Consider the following 18984-nt stretch of genomic DNA (forward strand, 5'->3'; position numbering starts at 1 on the left):
ATTTTCAGAGATGCTGCTGACCGCGGGAACTCTCTGCACCTTCTGTTTTTGTTTGAAATGAAAACTAAGATAAGTAAAAATGGAATACTTCAGATATTTTTCAAGTATTCAGATATAAATTTCGAAATACTTTATTCACTGTAGAAAACAATTGTTTTAAGTTTTTATTTAACTTTTGAAAACATGCTACTGCCCCTGGGAGATCCCATAACCTTTTGTTAGATATTTAAAACAAATATGTCTGTTAACTAAGTTTTTTTATTTCATTAAAAACTCCAATATTTTACAAACCCTAAAAGTAAAGATATGCTTTAATATTCCCCCCCAAAATAAGAGATAGAGTTTGTATTTTTTCAAAATTTTAATGCCACTATTTTCCCTTTTAGTGAAAATGAATATCGGCTCCAAATCAAAAAATTTCCAGATTATCGGCGTCCTTGACTACTTATTATCGGTATCGGCCCTGAAAAAAAACCGTATTATTTTATAGTCATTAAAGTAACAGTTCATAAATCTGCGTTGAGGCAATTTTCTGTCACTAGGTGGCATTAGTGCTTCATGTTGGACGTTGGTGACAGTAAAACTACACTTCCCTCATTCCTCCCTTGTCAAAATCCTCACAATTGTACAACATCTGTACAGTGAGTACCTGAGCGATGCCTCCAACAAATTTGGTCTTCACCACCACACTGTCGTCGTCCGTCTTGTCGAAGGCCGCCTTCTGAGCCGCCTTCACCAAGTTGTCTGAGGCTCGCTTAACTGCGTTGCCAGCAGCCTTTAGGAAGAAGACGAAGTGCCAGAATTAGTATGCATACCTTTATAAGTGGCTCCAAGCATTCTAACAGCAGGCCTTACCTGTAGTCTCTTCATGGCCTCGGAATCCTGGTCCGCCTTCACCTTGCAGGCCACCAGCAGCTGAGCTGTGGAGGCAGCCACCTGCTTGGCTGAGCAGATGAGCTTCTCCTCGCTGGCGTGGCCCTGCACGGACGCGTTGGCCGCCTCGCACAGGTTGCTGGTGGCCGCGGCGACCATGCGGGCCTACAGCAGGTGACATCCCAAGAAAAAGGATTATAGTCGGTAAGGTTTGTGTTATGTTCTGTCTGCCAGTAGAGACAATGATACTCACCGCAGATATGAGTCCTTGCGACCACTGGCCGTCATCCACCGCATTGGCTAGATTGGACCCAACCTGAGAGTGACATAGGGTACTTTAAAAAGATCTAATTTCTTTGGTCCTTCCTCGGGTCTCCTGTTCGGTTTAGGTGAGCGGTATGGGATTTTTTAAAATAGGTTTTAGGTGAACTAATGAATACACACACACTCACACGCACTTACACATACTCACCCACATACAAAATAAAAAAAAAAATTAAAAAAAAATTTGAAAAAAAATTAAAACATAAAAAAAAAAGAAAAAAAGAGAGCAATGATGATGACATGTCAAATCTGTAAAATTACCGAATGAACAATACTGAGCTCTCCAGAAAAAAAATAGTATTTATTTACCACAAATACTAGACCTTTTTCATTTCGGCCAGCTAATAATACAAACACTCCCTCACAACATCAACGTCAGCGGCTCCGAAAGCATTTTGACTGACATGTGACTGACCTTGCCCTGTGCCACCAGCTCCCTTTGGGCCGCTGATGCAGACTTGACAAGAGCGCTGGTCGCCGCGGCGATGGATTTAGCCGCTTCGAGAATCTGCTCCTCGAAATCCAGCGTCTCGTCAGCCTGCTGGAGGTGAAAGAAGAAGAGAATGTCAGACAACGTCCAGGGTTGCCGCCCAAAAATCGACTTTGAAAAGTGATTGACATGAAAACAGATGTGCATGTGAAGCACCACTAATTATTTTTTAACCTGGCGATTAATGACCGCTCCTTACTTAGACAGCATATACTGGGGGAATTCCAGTCTCAAAATTTTAGCAGTAATAAGTTTAATAATAATGTTGTATTTCACAATTTAAAAAATGTACATAATTTCACAAGTTACTTCATGTTAAAGATTAGATGCACTGAGCGGTCACCATCTTACAAATGCAATTATGCCATCTAGTGACAGAAAAATGACTTTAACGCAACTCAATATCAATATTTACTGCACAGTACATTTTTTTAACTCAATTTGATGAATTATTATGAAATTACTGTATCAATGACTAAAAGATGCAGACACATTTCTATCAGTTTAACATTTTTTTCTACTTTTATGTTAAGAGAATGAAAACTTGGAAAAAATATTTTATTCTACATTTAGAACAGATACAAAATTTGCGATTAATCGTGAGTTAACTAATGAAGTCATGATATATATATGTATATATATACACACACATATATATATATATATATGCAACTTCAGCATTAAGTGTCTTTAAAAGAAAGCACCCAAAGTCATATAAAAAAATATTTCACTTTAAAACACAAAAGTGAGTATGACTTTGACCGCACAGGACCTGAACTAACCACGATCAGTTCAGCGACAGTCAAGCAGAGATCACATGATTGTGCACCCAAAATCTCCAGAAACACAAAAGGCACAGGTGGCAGGAGACAAGGCGGGACACTGTAGGAATATGTTTGATACATAGTTGGACTGAATAACAACCTAATATATCAAACATATCAGACAGAGCCCTGCAGAGAAGTCTTCCAGGTCTACAAAGGCTCTGGGAGGGGGTTGGGAGGCAAGGAGACATGCATGTGCCGGGGGATGGGACAACCAACGCTTCCATCCTCGCTAAGGGTGACGACGGATGAGGAGCGGGAGCAAAGAGGATTAAAAAGGTTGGATGGAAGCGACAGTGGGATGAAATTGGGGCGCTATTTTACAAAGTCGTTTCCTCTTAAAACGACGCCGGAGTTGCCACTTGATTAGTTCTGCCTCTGCACATAATCGTTCAGTTATGACTAACGCAAACATCAATTAGAAGGTTTCAAATAACATTAAAACATCTTGATTCTAAACATAGAGGACAGTCGGTAGTTAGGGATTCAATTAGCAGTATTTCCCTCCTAAATTGTCTTTTCATGCATCAAATGAGATCACTAGAGGGAGGCAGTGACAGCTGCAAGAGGGAAAAGAAATGTAACTCACTAATCTCCTTTTATAGAAAAACAACACAAAAAACAGAGGCCTGATAATAAATGACCTCATGGAATTAGAGTATGAGACAGAGCATTAGGGTTTTTTTAAATTTTTTTATTAAAAGTGGGCTGACCTAAATATGGGCTCCTTCACATGACACAGACAGCAGGTTCATCTGACAATTACTGAGTGCACTGGAAGAGGTAAAGGGAAGCAGGAAAGCACAAAGGGGAGATGCAAGAGGGATTAAACCATCCCCAAAACAAAACACACAATCATGCCGACAAACAACAGGATTTAATCATCTCCCATCTATTTAGGTAAAGGGAGAATACCCAGCTTAGTTTTGAAATGAGAAACAGTGCATAAAACAAAAAGGAAATACGTTTAATAAGATGGAGGCCCTCTCTTAAGGAAAAAGGGTCACGACAGTCCATCGCACCCTTTTAACCCTGGAGAACCCACGGGGTCAAATTTGGCCCCTATAAATTCTGCTACTCAAATAACAAAGACCTTTTTTTTTTTTTTTTTACAAATTTAACTTTAAAAGTCCAGAGTGCCACTTCTGACCCCTGCATGGGGCCATCTAGTGGATGAATATTGCACTTACATGAGCCAGAGTGGTGGTGACAAGATGGCTGGCAACATGCTGTTTTGTTGAGCTGGAAATCAATCCAAACAAAACCATCTTCTCAGCAAACCATCAGATGGTAAAATTGTGTTTTTTTTGTTAATCTATTTCATATCATGTTGCGGAATGCCTAGGAGTATGTTTTATATATATTTTTTGATAAATTAGCAACTCTGAGCTAGTTCAAAAAACAAGGGTTAAAATTGAAAAAAACATATATTTTGGTGTTCAGTCAACTTATAGCAATCATTTAATGTATAATTCATAATTTTCCAAAGAAGAAAAGGGTTCTTGGGTTCTCCAGGGTTAAACCCAGTTCAACTTAAGTTTGACGACCCCGCGGGGCAATTATGTCTCCCTGGCAACAGAGCTCAAAATAAAAAAAAGTCCAAGAAAGTTTACAGAGGACCAGCTGCGCGAGCCGGAACAAAGAAACATTCATCTGCGGCGATAGCCAGATAGCGGCATGGAAACAGAAGATAATGTCACCTTTTCCTACGATGGGGCAACGCGGCTCCCTGCTGATTAATAGGAAAAACCTGCGTTTGTGTGGGCGGAGAGGGCCGAGCAGGGCACATCTTACCTTGGGTTTGGCTCGGGGCTTCAGCTGCTCTAGTTTCTTGGCCGCAGCTTCAATGGACGCCGCTGCTCCGAGGAGCTCGCTCTCTGCGATGACAGTGGGGTCCTCGGGGTCCGCACACTCGGAGCCTGAAAGGCATGAGAGTGCATGTTTTTCTTGACTCACAAAATAATCTTTTAGTTCACAAGCAGTGATGCACATTTTTCAGGTAACGACTTATCTAACACATTACGAATTATTGCTCGCTGAGGTCACTAAACAAATGACACGTAAGGAAGGGAAATGTTGGTATTTACAGTTTGAACATAGTGAAATGCATTGTGGGAGTATTCAAATTCCCATTCCCGTCCGAGAGCGATATCATCGTTCTCGGCGTATTGACAACTTGAGTAACAGCAAATGAGGAAGGAGAGAGATTTATGTTTATAAGATGGACGTACAGTCGCTATTTGGGCTTTTTGTCAGCTAAAAACCAAAGTATTAAAGTTTGTTGCATACTCTGTGCCCAAAAAATCAACAACAAAAAAATCATACCAGATTGGGTGACTGAAGGTGGTCCCCTAATTTAGTTGCTATATTTATAAATAATGTACATTACAAATGCTGAGTTTTGCCATTACAACATTAATGGTTAAATATGTCATGTAATAAAAAGACTGCCTTTATTTTAGATTTAAATAAAAAATGTATTTACCGGCAGTGTTGTGCTCGCAAAAAAATAAGTAACTAGTTACAGTTACTTTATTTTAGAAGTAACTCTATTACTGTAGTCACTACTGTATGTTACTTTTTTAAAGCAAGTAATCAGTAAAGTAACTACAGTGCGTTGCTTTTTGAATCAAGTATTTAGTAAAGTAACTAAGTAAGGTTTAAAATCAAGTAAGTAAAATAACTACTGTAAGTTACTTTTCACACAAGTAATCAGTAAAGCAACTATGTTACAGTTGAAAGCAAGTCATCAGTGCAGTAACTACTTTTAAAATTGAGTAATCAGTAAAGTAACTACGGTAAATTACTTTTTAAATCAAGTAATGAGTAAAATAACTACAGTAAGTTACTTTTTGAATCAAGTATTTAGTAAAGTAACTAAGTAAGGTTTAAAATCAAGTAAGTAAAATAACTACTGTAAGTTACTTTTTACACAAGTAATCAGTAAAGCAACTATGTTACAGTTGAAAGCAAGTCATCAGTGCAGTAACTACTTTTAAAATTGAGTAATCAGTAAAGTAACTACGGTAAATTACTTTTTAAATCAAGTAATGAGTAAAATAACTACAGTAAGTTACTTTTTGAATCAAGTATTTAGTAAAGTAACTACGTAAGGTTTAAAATCAAGTAAGTAAAATAACTACTGTAAGTTACTTTTTACACAAGTAATCAGTAGCAACTATGTTACATTTTAAAGCAAGTGATGAGTAACTAGGTTACTTTTTTAGGGTAACGGTTGATAACACTCCAACTGCTGCTCAACTTTGCTTGCTTCCTGCAATGCCTCAAAGTTAAATAAGAGAAACTAAAGGAAGCAATTGGCTTTTGATGAGCCTTTTTACCGAGGTCTATAAAACACAGCACTTTGGGAACAGCTTGCTAAGGCAGATGGGAACGTGTTTTCCAAGATTACGTTGAGCTCAGGGGAAATCTGCCCTGCACTCTCCCACCTTTCCAGCCGTCTATACCCCCTCTAACCCCCCCTTTAGACCCTATGAAAGTCGATCCAGGGAAGAAAACACACCACAGCGCACTTACCTCCATCTGAGGCAGCAAGGGAAGAAGAGGGGTGAGGGAAAGAGAGAGCACATGGAACGTTAAAAAGATCAAGTGGATGGCCCCGGCGCGTCTTGGTGTACGCTCTGAAATCTAATTCTCATTCAAACACAATCTATTACCGCTGTCAGACGCAGCAGTGCAGCCAACATATTTGTATCATAAGCACAGCTGAGCTTCATTCGGAGCAATTCTGCAGCGCAACCACTGTTTGGTCCAATTTCAATATTCTAATGTGATTGCAGTGACCCGACACAGACGGATTGTGGCGCATCGCTCACGCTTTGCGACATTTAGCGATATTATTCATGCGCGGGGGGGGGGGGGGGGGGGGGGATTAGCGCTCCTTCAACTTAATCGCTTCCATCTCCGCAATCCTGTTTATGAAATTGAGTTCATAATGGGAATCTTTTAGAGGATTTGCCTCACAGTGTTGATAATGTCTCACTGTCACATTCGACTTTTATAGAGGAAACAAAACAGCTTAAATATGAAAGGCCGCAATGCTAATTGTGTCGTGTGTGAGTATGCGAGCATGTATGCGGCAGTCGGACTCACCTTTCATGGCCTCGGCTGTCTGGATGAGCTCCGTCACACATGTCGCCACGTGCTTCGAATGGACGGCCAGTTGGTGCTTCTGCTCCGACGTGGGCCTCTGCAGCACCTGAACGCACACAACCAGAACATATGAGTTTACCACTCCTGCATTTCACCCCCAAAAAGTTGAGATTTTCCGAAACTTCATATTCATTGTATTATGTAGAAGCGACACATGTATATATTGATCAAGCTCCATGCACACTTTAAAAAAAAGTTTTTAATTTTTAATTTTTTTTAAAGAAACTGTAAGATGACAATGAACATGCAAACAGCAAACTTATGTGAGCTTCCTGACAGCGTGGACAAATACAAAGCAGATATTTATGGCTAATGTTAGCATTTAATAAGCAGCGTACCTTCATTTAGCAACATCATTCCTTTAGCAAATTGACCACTGTTCAATCTATGGCCTGGGGGCCATTTGCGACCTGCTATCCATTTAACAATGGCCCGCGGTATATACTAAAAATACAGAAGAGGATTAGGGCCAGTGAAGAGAGAAAAAAAAGTTTGGCAGGATTCTCACTTTATTCTCAGAATTCTAACTTTAATCTCATAATTCTGACTTTATTCTTACAATTTTCACTTTAAAGTCAGTATTCTGAGAATAAAGTCAAAATTCTGACTTTTTTCTCAAAATTCTGACTTTATTCTTAGAATTCTTACTTTTAAGACAGAATTCTGAGATTTAAGTTAGAATTCTCACTTTAAAGTCTGAAATCTAAGAAGAAAAGTGAGAATTCTGAGAATAAAGTCAGAATCCTGCCAAACTTTTTTTCTCTCCCTTTACTGGCCCTAATCCTCTTCTATATAAAAATGACATTTTGTAAAAAAGAAGAAAAAAAAAAGATATATATTTATATTTTATAGAAAGCGGTTCAGGTGGCAGCGTTTCAAAATAACGAATATATAAACAATATTAATTGTGTGACAGACTGATTTTGTGGTGTTTAATAAATTAAAGTGGAATTTTTAAGTGCATACTTTGATTTTTCTGTATGTGGTCCTCAGAGGTGAAAGTTTGGACGCCGCTGGTTTAGAAAATAAATTTTGAATTTGTGAACGTATCTATACGACATGATATTTCAATGACATTGTTGACATTTTAAGCTTGACAATATCCAACTACACACACGATACGATGAAAATGAAGAGAAAAAAAACACACGATGAAACATAAGTGTAAATATTTACTCAGTAACTAGCTACTGTTTCAAACTCTATTCAAGTAGTGACGAGAAACATCAGTGGGTTTCTTTTCCATCATAACAGGATGGACAGCAATTACAGACACATGCAACATTTTCAATATGATCAGGAAAACAGAATATTCATGATCAATATATGAATTATGTATTTTATCAAACATTTCATTGTGAACAACAAAACCATGAAAATATATGTTAGCAGGGCAGTTTGCCGGACATTTATACATAAAGATTTCAACATGCGCCGCTGAAAGCAACACAGTGCCACTTATCATCGAACGCATCATGTACATCCAAATCTCATACCGACCTGTAGGACTTGCTCCAGAAGGTTGACATATCCCGTGGTGCATTCGGAGCTGTACTGCAGGGCCTTGCTTTTTAAATCCTCACTCACTTCTGGGTGGTGTGCCGCTTTCTGAATCGCGAGAGAAAAATAAAGCATTCTTAGAATTTCAAGGAGACCAAAATAAACGCTTCCCGGTGGGATGTCACACAGATCAAAATAACAAGAAAGAAATGTGGACACATTTGAAATCATAACTATTATTTTAAAGCACGTTGCAGCATATCATTGCCTAGCATTTTTTTCTTTTCTTTAAATTGTATTAGGGGTGTCAGTTTTTTAATTTTTTTTTAATAGTAATTAATGCATGGCTTCAATAGTTAACCACGACTAATCACACATTTTATATCTGTTCTAAATGTACAATAAAATATTTTTATTATATATATTTATATTTTTTTTATATATAATATTTTTCAAAGTTTTCATACTCTTGCTAACATAAAAGTGGAAAAAAATTTAAACTGATAGAAATATGGTTGCATCTATTAGTTATTGATACAGTCATTTTATAATAAGTCATAAAATTTAGTTAAAATTTAAAATATGGACTGTACTGTAAATAAACAAGGGTGATATTGATTTGTTTTGAGGTAATTTTTTTCTGCCACCAGATGGCATAATTGCATTTGTAAGACATTGATGCCAGCTCAGTGCATTTTTCTTTTCATATTAAGAGCTATATAATCTTTAACATGAAGTAACTTGTGAAATTCTGCACATTTGTAAAATTGTAAAATACAATTTGGCCCCTTTCTCTACAAATATATGCATTATTATTAAATGCATTACTGCGAAATTTTCATGTGGACGTGTCTGCTGCGTCGCGACTGGAATTCCCGCAGTAAAGGCTTTCCAAGTAAGCAATCATTAATTGTGTGTTAAAAATTTTTGTGGCAATACAAGAACTTTAAATTAAATCAAAATGAACGCACAAATTTTGACACCCCTAAATTACATCAACATTTATTTAGAAGATAATGAAATTTTGTGGGCGTATACGCTCTCATTTGACTTCGAACCTTGCAAGCTGTCAGCATATCCGAAATGGCTTTGCGGCTCAGGTTGGCCATGGCGATCACGTCCTCTTGCTGAGCCGAGTTGCCCGCTGCCACGGCTTTGGCCGTCGCCATGGTGATTCCCTTTGTCATGCGGATAAACTCCTCAGGTGTGGTGGACTTGTCCGGGACGTCCTTCGACAGGAAAACCTGCGATGGAAACGAGTCATACACATGACAAGAGGATCAGAAATGCTCTCGTGTCAAGATGAAGAATTAAAGGGGAACCCCCCCCCCCCCCCCCCTGCAAATATTTTGACAATATGTTCTATGCAGCCTCACTAGTCCATTTATGGCATTATGCTTAATATTGCATTAGTAAAATATGAGTTGAGAAACAAAATCCAGCCGTTTTTGTCCATCTCAGGTGGCGGCCATTTTGCCACTTGCTGTTGATTTAAGATGACATCGCAGTTGTGCAGGTCTCAGGTAACAACCAATCACAGCTCAGTTTCAGAAAACAGGTGAGATGTGATTAGTCGTTGCCTGAGCAACTGTGATGTCATCTTAAGTCGACAGCAAGTGGAAAAATGGCCGCCCCCTGTGATGGATAAAAACGGCTGGATTTTTCTGCTTAGCTTATACTGCACAAATGTAATATTATTCAGAATATCATGTTTAAATCAGTGAGGTCACATATAACATTATTGGAAAGAAATGTTTAAGTCATTTGCGCCCTAAAACATTTTAAAAAAACATTTTAGTCCCAAAATGTATTTGTAAGTTTTTTAATGTTTTTTTTTAATGCGAGAGCATACAGAAAGCTTTGATGCACCCTCTGACCTAAAGAGTTTGCTTAAAGTAATGGTAGTTAATTACAAAAAACGGCCAGCAGGAGGCAACAGAGTATAAGAGCTCAACCACGGCTATGTTACAAAAAGCTCTTTCACCATTGTTTTAAACAGATTTGTGAATAATGATGAAAATTAGCTATATTCTAATGCTAATTGCTGCAAAAAAGAACAAGATACAAATATATTTTTTTTTCCTAAAGAAAGAAGAGAGTAAGAGACTCTTTTGGTAGGTTCCATGTTTTTACAACAATAGAACACAATATTCTGTGGGCCTTGCAAAATCAGTCAAAATCCAGTAAACTATCTGGGAGCGAAGGGGATTGCTTCAGTGAAAATGGCTGGGAGTGAATGAGCTAAGCTTGACTTCCCCTTTAAAAGACAAAGAGAGGAAAGGCGTACAAGCAAGAATTTGGGACAAATTAAAATTCTCATTTTGCTCCAGCTTTAGCCCATGATAAGATCTGTAAAAGTCCCACAATGGCTGCGAGAAATAGAGCCAGATAAAGAGAGCAGTGAAGTTGTTTGGTTCAGAATAATAGACATAAATATCCCCGACCTTCTTTAAGGCCGACTCAGCGCGAGGCTCCGTTTCATCACCACAAAAGAATAGATCCGGCCTGTCAGGCAGTCTTACTGTCAGCTCCTGTTTGATGAACTCGATGGTGGCCTCCAGTGCCCTCGTCCCGCGAGTGGCTTCATCCTCCACTGCCTTCACCGTTTTCAGAAGAGACGTCACGTTGGTGACCATGACCTGTCAAATCAAGCCAGTCAAGTGGGTGAGGCTTGAAGTCAAACCAGGAGGTGGAGCTCTTTCTCTTTAAATACAGAACATATGTTATATACAAACACAAGTCGAAGCTGCTTATTTATTTGATTATAATTGGACAGCTGATAAAGACACGGAGAGCACAACATCATTCAGTGAGCATTCAAAATGCTAATTACCCAATGATACCCAATTTGGAAGAAATAAAATGTTCCTCGTGCTGACACATTTTGCACAAGGCTCCTGCGGCGTTACGCAACAGGAGCCTTACGAGGTTAGTAATGCGAGTAAATGCACAGCAGGACTTTCACAGTGTCCCGTGTTTGGGGTAGAAGGCTGGTCACCATATGCCGGAAGAACAGAACCAATCTGTCAATGGGACCCTGGGTGGCCCCATTCCATTCCAAACCATATTAAGTAAAAGTATAAAGTTACATGAGAAGGTTTGTATTCATGATAGCTGTCAGAACGACAAATCCTAGTCATCCATTGAGGAAGTTTCTGCAGTTGACAGTGTTGAAATGCACAAACCGTCAGAAAATGGCAGCCATACTGAGCTCTAAAAAAAGGAAAAAAAAAAAGAAAATGGCAGCCACGTGCTCGACTGAACGTTTTTACCTTAGCGGCGCCTTTTAGCTGATACATGGACGGGTCGTCGGCAGGCTTGCCTGCGGCACACTTGGTGGCGCCGATGAGTTCGGCCAGCGCCTTGGCCACGTCGCGCACTGCGTTGATCAGAACCACCTGAGGAGATGAAAGTGGGATCAATAAATCACAACGGTGCAAGCACAAGCTCATCAGCGCTAGCCCGGGGAGAGGATTTCCTCGTGTAGTGTTTATCACTCCCATCCAGTCATGATATACTGAGAGGGAGATGACGGATGTCAAAGGTCTATTTGAACCCTTGGCAGACTCTTGCCTTGCCCTTCCTTCTTGATTAGTCTGATTGTATTTCATTATTTCACTTAGGTTTCAAAATTGTCTGTTTTCTTGTCAATCATTTCTGTCAAATGTTCTAGATGAGTCTTGCCTGTTGTCTTTAGTTTTAACAAGGTTTGTCAGTTGTCCGTGTCCTTACCTATCAGCTCTTTTCCTGCCCTTGACTCCCACCTGTGTCTTTGTGTTTAGGCTTTGTGTTTTTTTAATGAGTTTTGGTAATTATATGAGTCTATTTATTAGCTCACTGGCAGCCCTTGTGTCTCCCACTTGAGCCTTATCTTTACTTGCCTGCCCTTGGGTCATTCATTTGTCTCTGGTTGAGTTTGAGGGCCCTGCCGAGGGCATAGGTTTCCCCCGACTTTGGGCAGGTAGAATTGGGTGCGATAGAGTGGGCGGTAGGAGCGCACTCCAGCCTCAAATGCACCAAAATCACGTTACACCACTTGCACCACAACTTAGACCTGCTTTTACCGAGTCTAAAATTGAGTCCACCTTCTGTTACCAGATTGTCAGAGGCGCTGCGGGTGCCGCAACGCTCAGGGAGGCATGGCGTCTCTATCAAATTTACAAACATTAAACTCTAAAAGCAGTTGTATAAAAAAAATAAAAAATCAATTTTCACTCCAACCCACTTTATTTCTGTAGCACATACAAGCGTTTACCAAGTGCTGCACATTGACATCCGTACACTATCATACTCATAAAATCTAGTGAAAACAACTACAAAAAAAATAAAAAAACAGTCAATAAAATACTAAAATGCAATTAGTAATAAATAAATAAATAAATAAATAAACACCTAAGAAAAAATTTAAAAGTTTGGGTCAAAAAGGGACCAATCCACTACTTTCAAATTTAATTCTAAATTTCTAGGTTGTTTTGCACAAAATAACCCAAAAATCTAGGTCATATTGTAAAAAACAACCCCCAAAAAATCGGGTCAACAATCCAGAAATTTGGTTAAATTTGACCCAAGTCGGTTGCTTTTTGACGCTAAGTAGGTTAATTTTGACCCAACAATTACGACACGACAATTAACTCATTTATTCCCAAAAACGTATAACTACGTTCTATTTTAAATGTTTTAAGTTTCCCAAAGGCGTATTTGTATGTTGTTTAATTTTTAATTTTTTTTTTATGCTAGAGCATACAGAAGGCTTCGATGCAGCCTCTCAACTGCAACGAGCGGTTGAAGAAATGGTAGTTATTACAAAAACGGCCAGCAGGTGGCAGCAGAGCAAAAGAGATCAACCAGGGCCATGTTAAAAAAAGCTCATTTACTCACAGTTTGAAATAGATTTGAGAATAATGATGAAACTTAGCTATACTCTCATGCTAATTGCTGCAAAACTGAAACAGATAGAAATATATTTTTTTCCTGATGAAAGAAGAGACTCTAATATTTCTTTTGGTAGGTTCCATGTTTTTATAGCAATAGGACACATAATTCTGTGGGCCTTGCAAATCAGTTAAAATCCGATAAAACAGCTGGGAGCGAAGGGGCTTGTTTCAGTGAAAATGGCTGGGATTGAATGAGCTAAGAAGATGCGCCCGTTTTTAGGCCGAGCACAGTCTACTTTCTGTTGACAAATTGCCAGATGGCAGCAGTGTCTGCCGCAACGCCCAGAACGGCGCAACACTGCCCAAATACACTCGACTAGACTTGCCCGGCATGAAAATTGGGATGCGCACGTTTTTTTTTTTTTTAATGCTGGGTGCACATGTGCCTGTCTATGAAAATAGGGCCCTGAGTGTCATTTATTTAAAACTAACATTTGCCAGTTGTCTCTTTCCTTGCCTATTACCTCCCTGCTTTCCCTTGTTCAGCTCATCTGTCTCTGCTGAATCTGAGTTTTTTTTTTAACCAGGTTTGCCAGTTGGTCTGTGTCCTTGCCCAAAACATTAAAATTGGAAGCAGAACAGAAACCAAAGTATATTAGCTCTCGAATGATATCAAAAAAACTGAATTGACGTTCTTAACAGGTCACCTGAGTCTCGGGGTCCTCGGAACCCATGCTAGTGGCTCCCAGTTTGACCACCTCCGTGAGCTGGGTGATGGTCTTAGCTGAGGACTGGGCAGCCTGGGCCAACTTCTCCTGGCTGGATGCGGCTCCAGCCACCAGCAGCTTGGTGTCCTCCACCAGCGCCTTGGCTGTCTTCAAAATGCTTTCCCTGGGAGAAGAGGTGCGACGTATCACTGTCAACACCCTCATTACATTACATCCAGCTCTGCTTCTCCTGAGTGAGTCACTCACAAAACAGAGAACTGGCATTTGCAGAGAAAACAACAGCAGATAACATCTCTTTGTTTGAGTCCACTTTAAAAAATGTACTGCATGTCCTTATTTGCACGATTAATACGTAGTAAGGTTACAGACACCTGTGGTCAGCAAAGGACTCCTCATTTTCAGGGTTCAGTGTTCCCGCCGAGGCGAACATGATGGTCGTGTCCAGGTCGGCGATGATGCCAGAAACAGCACTTGCTGCTGTGATGCATGCCTGGGTGCCTTTGTTGCCCGCCTGCAGCGCTGACAGTACCAATGACACCTGCAACACGGAACGCATTGCATAACTGCATAACAATCATACAACACTTCTTTACACACTCATTATTACACTTCAACAATTTAGTCCAGTCTGACGGCCATCCAGCTTAATATATATATATGTATATATATATACATATACACCGTATATATATATATACACACCGTATATATATATACATATACATACACATACCGTATATATATACTGTATATATATATATATATATATATATATATATATACACATACCGTATATATATATATACATAACGTATATATATATATACATACCGTGTGTATATATATATATATATATACACATACCGTATATATATATATATATATATATACATACCTTATATATCTATATACATACCGTATATATATATATATATATATATATATATACAGTATATTTGATTTTTTTAACTGATTAGTAGCGCAATATTTTTTTATTTTCACTTTTGGACATATTATTACAGCAGATTTCACCAATGACCTCATTTACATCCGAAAGAAGGGTTTACGGGTTAAAGCCGTGGCGTATTTATTAAGATTCCGTAATGAATCAAGTTTATTCACAGCTTTCTACTACTACGTTGTACAAAGCTTAACAGTGATGATGGACTAGTATTAATAACCCTTATAAAATGATTTTTTTTTTTTAAATGATTTTTAATTAAATACCTTTCCGACAGAAACAATCAAAACTCACAGAGACAGAAAAGTCCCAAAGACACAATTTTTCAATATGTCACTCACACTTGAATTGCACAAAGTCTGTTTTTAGCTTCACTTAGTATGATTTTATATGATGATTGATCGGGCTTTTAATATTTTGAACAATTTAGCAAGTGCTTAAGAGAAGTGTTCCAGCTTGATAGATGGCAGAAGACGGGAGTAAGAAATGGACACAAGGTTAAGCATGCTTTAAATCCACTACAATCAAAACAAGTTGATGAGCCAGAATGAGCAAGTAGCATAGCTCCTCTCTCTGCCAGCATCTCTCATAAGCAACCGAGATCCCCGAGAGGAACCTTTAAACGAGGCGCAAGATTCACATCAGCAAGTGTGAAACCTCAAATTAATCAAGTAGGGTAAGTGCGTTCAATGAAATCACAGTCTTCTCGTGGAATACAATCACTAATGTGTGACTAGCATAGCTCGCCATTGGCAGGGTCAAAGCAGGGACACATTCAAAATGACTATTCAGTACGTAGTGGTGCAGGATAGCTTCACTTTCATGACCTGCATTACCGGGTGCGGTAAAATCCTTTATTATCACCCAAAATAACATATCACATTTATATTCTACTAACCTTTTACAAGTTCAAGTCTAACTTTATTACTTCTTTGCCAGGTGATATAAGGAGCAGCCAGTTTTACATGAAGCATCGTCAATTACAGCAATAAGAAAGTAAACCATATGCATTAACTACCAGAATGACTTTCATTAAAGTCAGAGAAGCGTAACATCAGCTGAGGGGGAAAGCTTTTACTTTTCTCGGCAGATTCAGAAAACCACAGAAAGAAAAAAAAGGGGATCCAAATAAAGGAGATGTTCGGCTTTGATTTCCGCTGTCAGAGAGGTAGTCAATGAACCAGTGGTGTAAAATTGCACATCACGCCTATATTAGCTACATGAGTGGTCCAAAATGTTGAAACCTCCTTTATACATAATGCTATCAACTCAAACAGTAAAACAGTAGAGCTAGATGATTTTTTTTAGAGCCAACAAGGAGGCCGATAACCGATATTTGGAGCCGATATTTATGTTTACTAAAAGGTAAAATATTGGCATCAAAATAAAAATTAAAAATACAAACTTCAACTCTTAACTTTGTTGATTTTTTTTTAAAAAAAGCTCATGTTTAGTGAACAACTGGACAAGATTAGCAAAATATTGTATTTTGAATTTTTATTCTTAACTTTCTAACAAAACATTCTAAAGTTAGAAAATGGCTCCCTATTGTCTCTTACAGTAAATAAAGTTTTCCAAATGTCAAAATATCTGAAATATTACATTTTTACTTATCTTAGTTTTAATTTCAAACAAAAACCGAAGGTACAGACAGTTCCCAGGGTCAGCAGCATCTCTTAGAAAGCTATAAGCTTAATAAATACTGTAGTTCCTTGACGATTTTATATTGATCGATTATCGTCTGTGTGATTCTTAAAAAAGCCCTATATATTCGAAAAAATGCTGAATATGGACGCCGGTATTTGATCTATCCTTATAAAACTGTACCACTGTGAGTAAAAATACTAAAACCGGCGCGCTACCTTCTCTGTGACTGCACGTGCACACTCGATGAGCTCCCTTTTGGAGAAGCTGTCTGTGGGGCTGAGTTGCAAGGCTCCAGCTTTCTGGACCAGGTAGATACAGCCGTGACCCAGCTCTTGAACTCGTGTTTTGATCTGGAAACCAACCTGAAAAGCACAACCAGTCATTGGTTCCCATGCAATCGTGTGCTGAACATGTCGTTTACCCAGCAGCAGTTGGAAAAGGAAGCAAAACACTCTTTACAGAAAGCTGGCAGGGCCATTTAATTTCTAGGCTGATATACATGGGTGGGTGGGTGCGCCTTTATAAGCGTCACTATAGGCTTTCAAACTTGTCAAGGCAATGTGTCGCCATGGTAACCGGCAGGGTTTGCAGCAGCCTGCTATGTACTAGTTACTGATAAGAGCTGTGAGCTTATTAGCGTGATGTTTCCTCATATAGCTTTCGCGCAGACAACAGAGGAAACCTTAAGAAATGGCTGTGTGGGTGCTCGCAGTGGCAGATGCGGGTGGGGTAGCTTTGACTTTGATCTCAAAGATGGAGAGTCATATCGCAGAGTAAACGTCTGCCTCAACTCGTTGACCGCCAAGAACGTTTAATGACGTATGCTAAAATCCTAATGAATGCCGCCAATAACGTCAATTGACGTCAACTACGTTTTTTTTTCTTCTGAATGAGCAGTGCAACGTCTTGTGCAGCACTGCCTTGTCATTGGGGTTGTAAAATCCCAAAACAGACACTAACTATGGCCAGCGGATGGCAGAATTGTATCTCTTCACAATGGGCTCCGGGTGTATGGAATTACAATGAAACATGACAAATGGATGACGTGAATGATCAAAGCCTTTGTCACATTAAATCAAATTTACAGAGCGTCACTAAACAGAAAATATTAGTGTCAAAGTCACTGTTGTGCAGAAAATGTATCTTTTCACAAAAAGCTTGTTTTCTCCTTATCTTTTCAATTTTCGCTCAATGTCACTCAAATTACCTACCGGTATTTTCAAATGATGATTACTAAAGAACAGAATAAGGTAGAAACATGGCTTTTTTTTCAAACGAAAGAATGGAACGCGATTTTCCATTTGGTACCCACCATGTATATATGGTCAAAACACACAATATTCTGTTTGCCTTGAAAGACGAGTTAAAATACTCGAAATCCGCTAGCATCGTCTGGGTTGTATTTTGGATAACGTTTGGCAGTCAAAGAGTTAATCAGAGTGTGAGAAAACATTTAGGGTCCAAACAGCTGCAATTCAAACATGATCTTTTAAGAGGAAACTGGTATCTATCTTTGGTGAGGCAGCATATGCCCTCTGACCTCTTCGTGCTCTGCCGTGGCTGCAGCGAGGCGTCCTTGGTGTGCAAGCTGCCCGTAGTCCACAGTGGCCTGAGAGGCGAGGCCGCCGAGCTCTTCGGGGCAGGTCACTGATTTGGTCATCTAGTCAGAGCGAGAGGGAGGGAGCCTCGTTAGCTAATGAAGCAACGGAATCATCAGAACGGAAAGGGGGCACTCACCATCTCCTGTGCTGTGATGGCAATGGCCTTGGAGAACTTCACCATCGTTGTCTGGTAGTCCACAAAGGATCCCTCGGGTTCGGGAGGTGTTCCTTCATCCAGCTGTGAAGAGACAAATAACGTGGTTTATTTCTTTATTCTTATAGGGTTTCACCAAGGTTAGTGTACATTCTCATATCAGTATAATGTTGGTATTATACTGAAAGAAAACAAAAGCAAAACTATTATGAAGGACTGCGGGTGTTCCCATCCTAAATATTATTCTTCGGAAAGGTTCGGGGGCCACTACAAAGCTATTTCAAAGAGGGGATATGACAAAAAACAATAACGAGTTTGCCAAAGTTTTTGATTTGTTCACTGAAATAAACGGCTGTATTCTGGAAGCAAGCCAAAACAGCTCCCTTCTTTAGGTGGAAGTGAACAATACGTTAAGATCCAAAGCAAGATCTGTGCCTAAAATATTGACTATTATTGTTCAATTTTGTTTAACACAAACTACCAATGTAGCAGCCATGGCTAATGTTGGCATGTTTACAATCGGAACTAGCTAGCTTAGTAATGCTGTTTTAGTATTAGCATCGTAATAGCATAAGCGTTGCTATTTTTCATCACTACACAATAAATTCTGTAGAGCAAATTTGGCTTTATTTTAGTGCCGTCAAACATAAAGCGTTGACTGATTAATTAATCACAAAAAATTATCGCATTAATCATGAATTAACGCAGATTAATCGCACTATTAATTTTGACCATAGATTATCCTTTAGGGTGACAGCGGATGGCTACGTTTAAGGTAGCACAGGTTATGTTTGACCAATAAACAATTACATGCATTTAAGTAAAGCATTTAATA

The 18984-nt window shown here is 39.0% G+C and overlaps 1 protein-coding gene across 6 annotated transcripts in view; it reads right to left on the bottom strand.

Annotated features, from left to right (window-relative positions):
* tln2b (talin 2b) overlaps nt 1-18984 on the bottom strand; it is a 119395-nt gene that overhangs the window by 5156 nt on the left and 95255 nt on the right. For all 6 annotated transcript variants that reach the window (XR_013294352.1, XM_077567340.1, XM_077567335.1 and 3 more), the window contains 15 exons: nt 18132-18233; nt 17935-18054; nt 16610-16756; nt 14158-14324; nt 13766-13949; nt 11457-11582; nt 10707-10823; nt 9243-9428; nt 8185-8292; nt 6625-6730; nt 4306-4430; nt 1613-1738; nt 1127-1189; nt 856-1038; nt 650-775 (listed from right to left, as the gene is read on the bottom strand). Coding sequence is in view for 5 of the 6 variants with exons in the window: in XM_077567340.1 (XP_077423466.1) it covers nt 650-775; nt 856-1038; nt 1127-1189; nt 1613-1738; nt 4306-4430; nt 6625-6730; nt 8185-8292; nt 9243-9428; nt 10707-10823; nt 11457-11582; nt 13766-13949; nt 14158-14324; nt 16610-16756; nt 17935-18054; nt 18132-18233 (1986 nt within the window). In the remaining variant the exon portion in view is untranslated. The remainder of the gene's footprint in view (nt 1-649; nt 776-855; nt 1039-1126; nt 1190-1612; nt 1739-4305; nt 4431-6624; nt 6731-8184; nt 8293-9242; nt 9429-10706; nt 10824-11456; nt 11583-13765; nt 13950-14157; nt 14325-16609; nt 16757-17934; nt 18055-18131; nt 18234-18984) is intronic.

Source organism: Vanacampus margaritifer, chromosome 6 (genome assembly GCF_051991255.1).
Source record: "Vanacampus margaritifer isolate UIUO_Vmar chromosome 6, RoL_Vmar_1.0, whole genome shotgun sequence".
Classification (NCBI taxonomy): Eukaryota; Metazoa; Chordata; class Actinopteri; order Syngnathiformes; family Syngnathidae; genus Vanacampus; species Vanacampus margaritifer.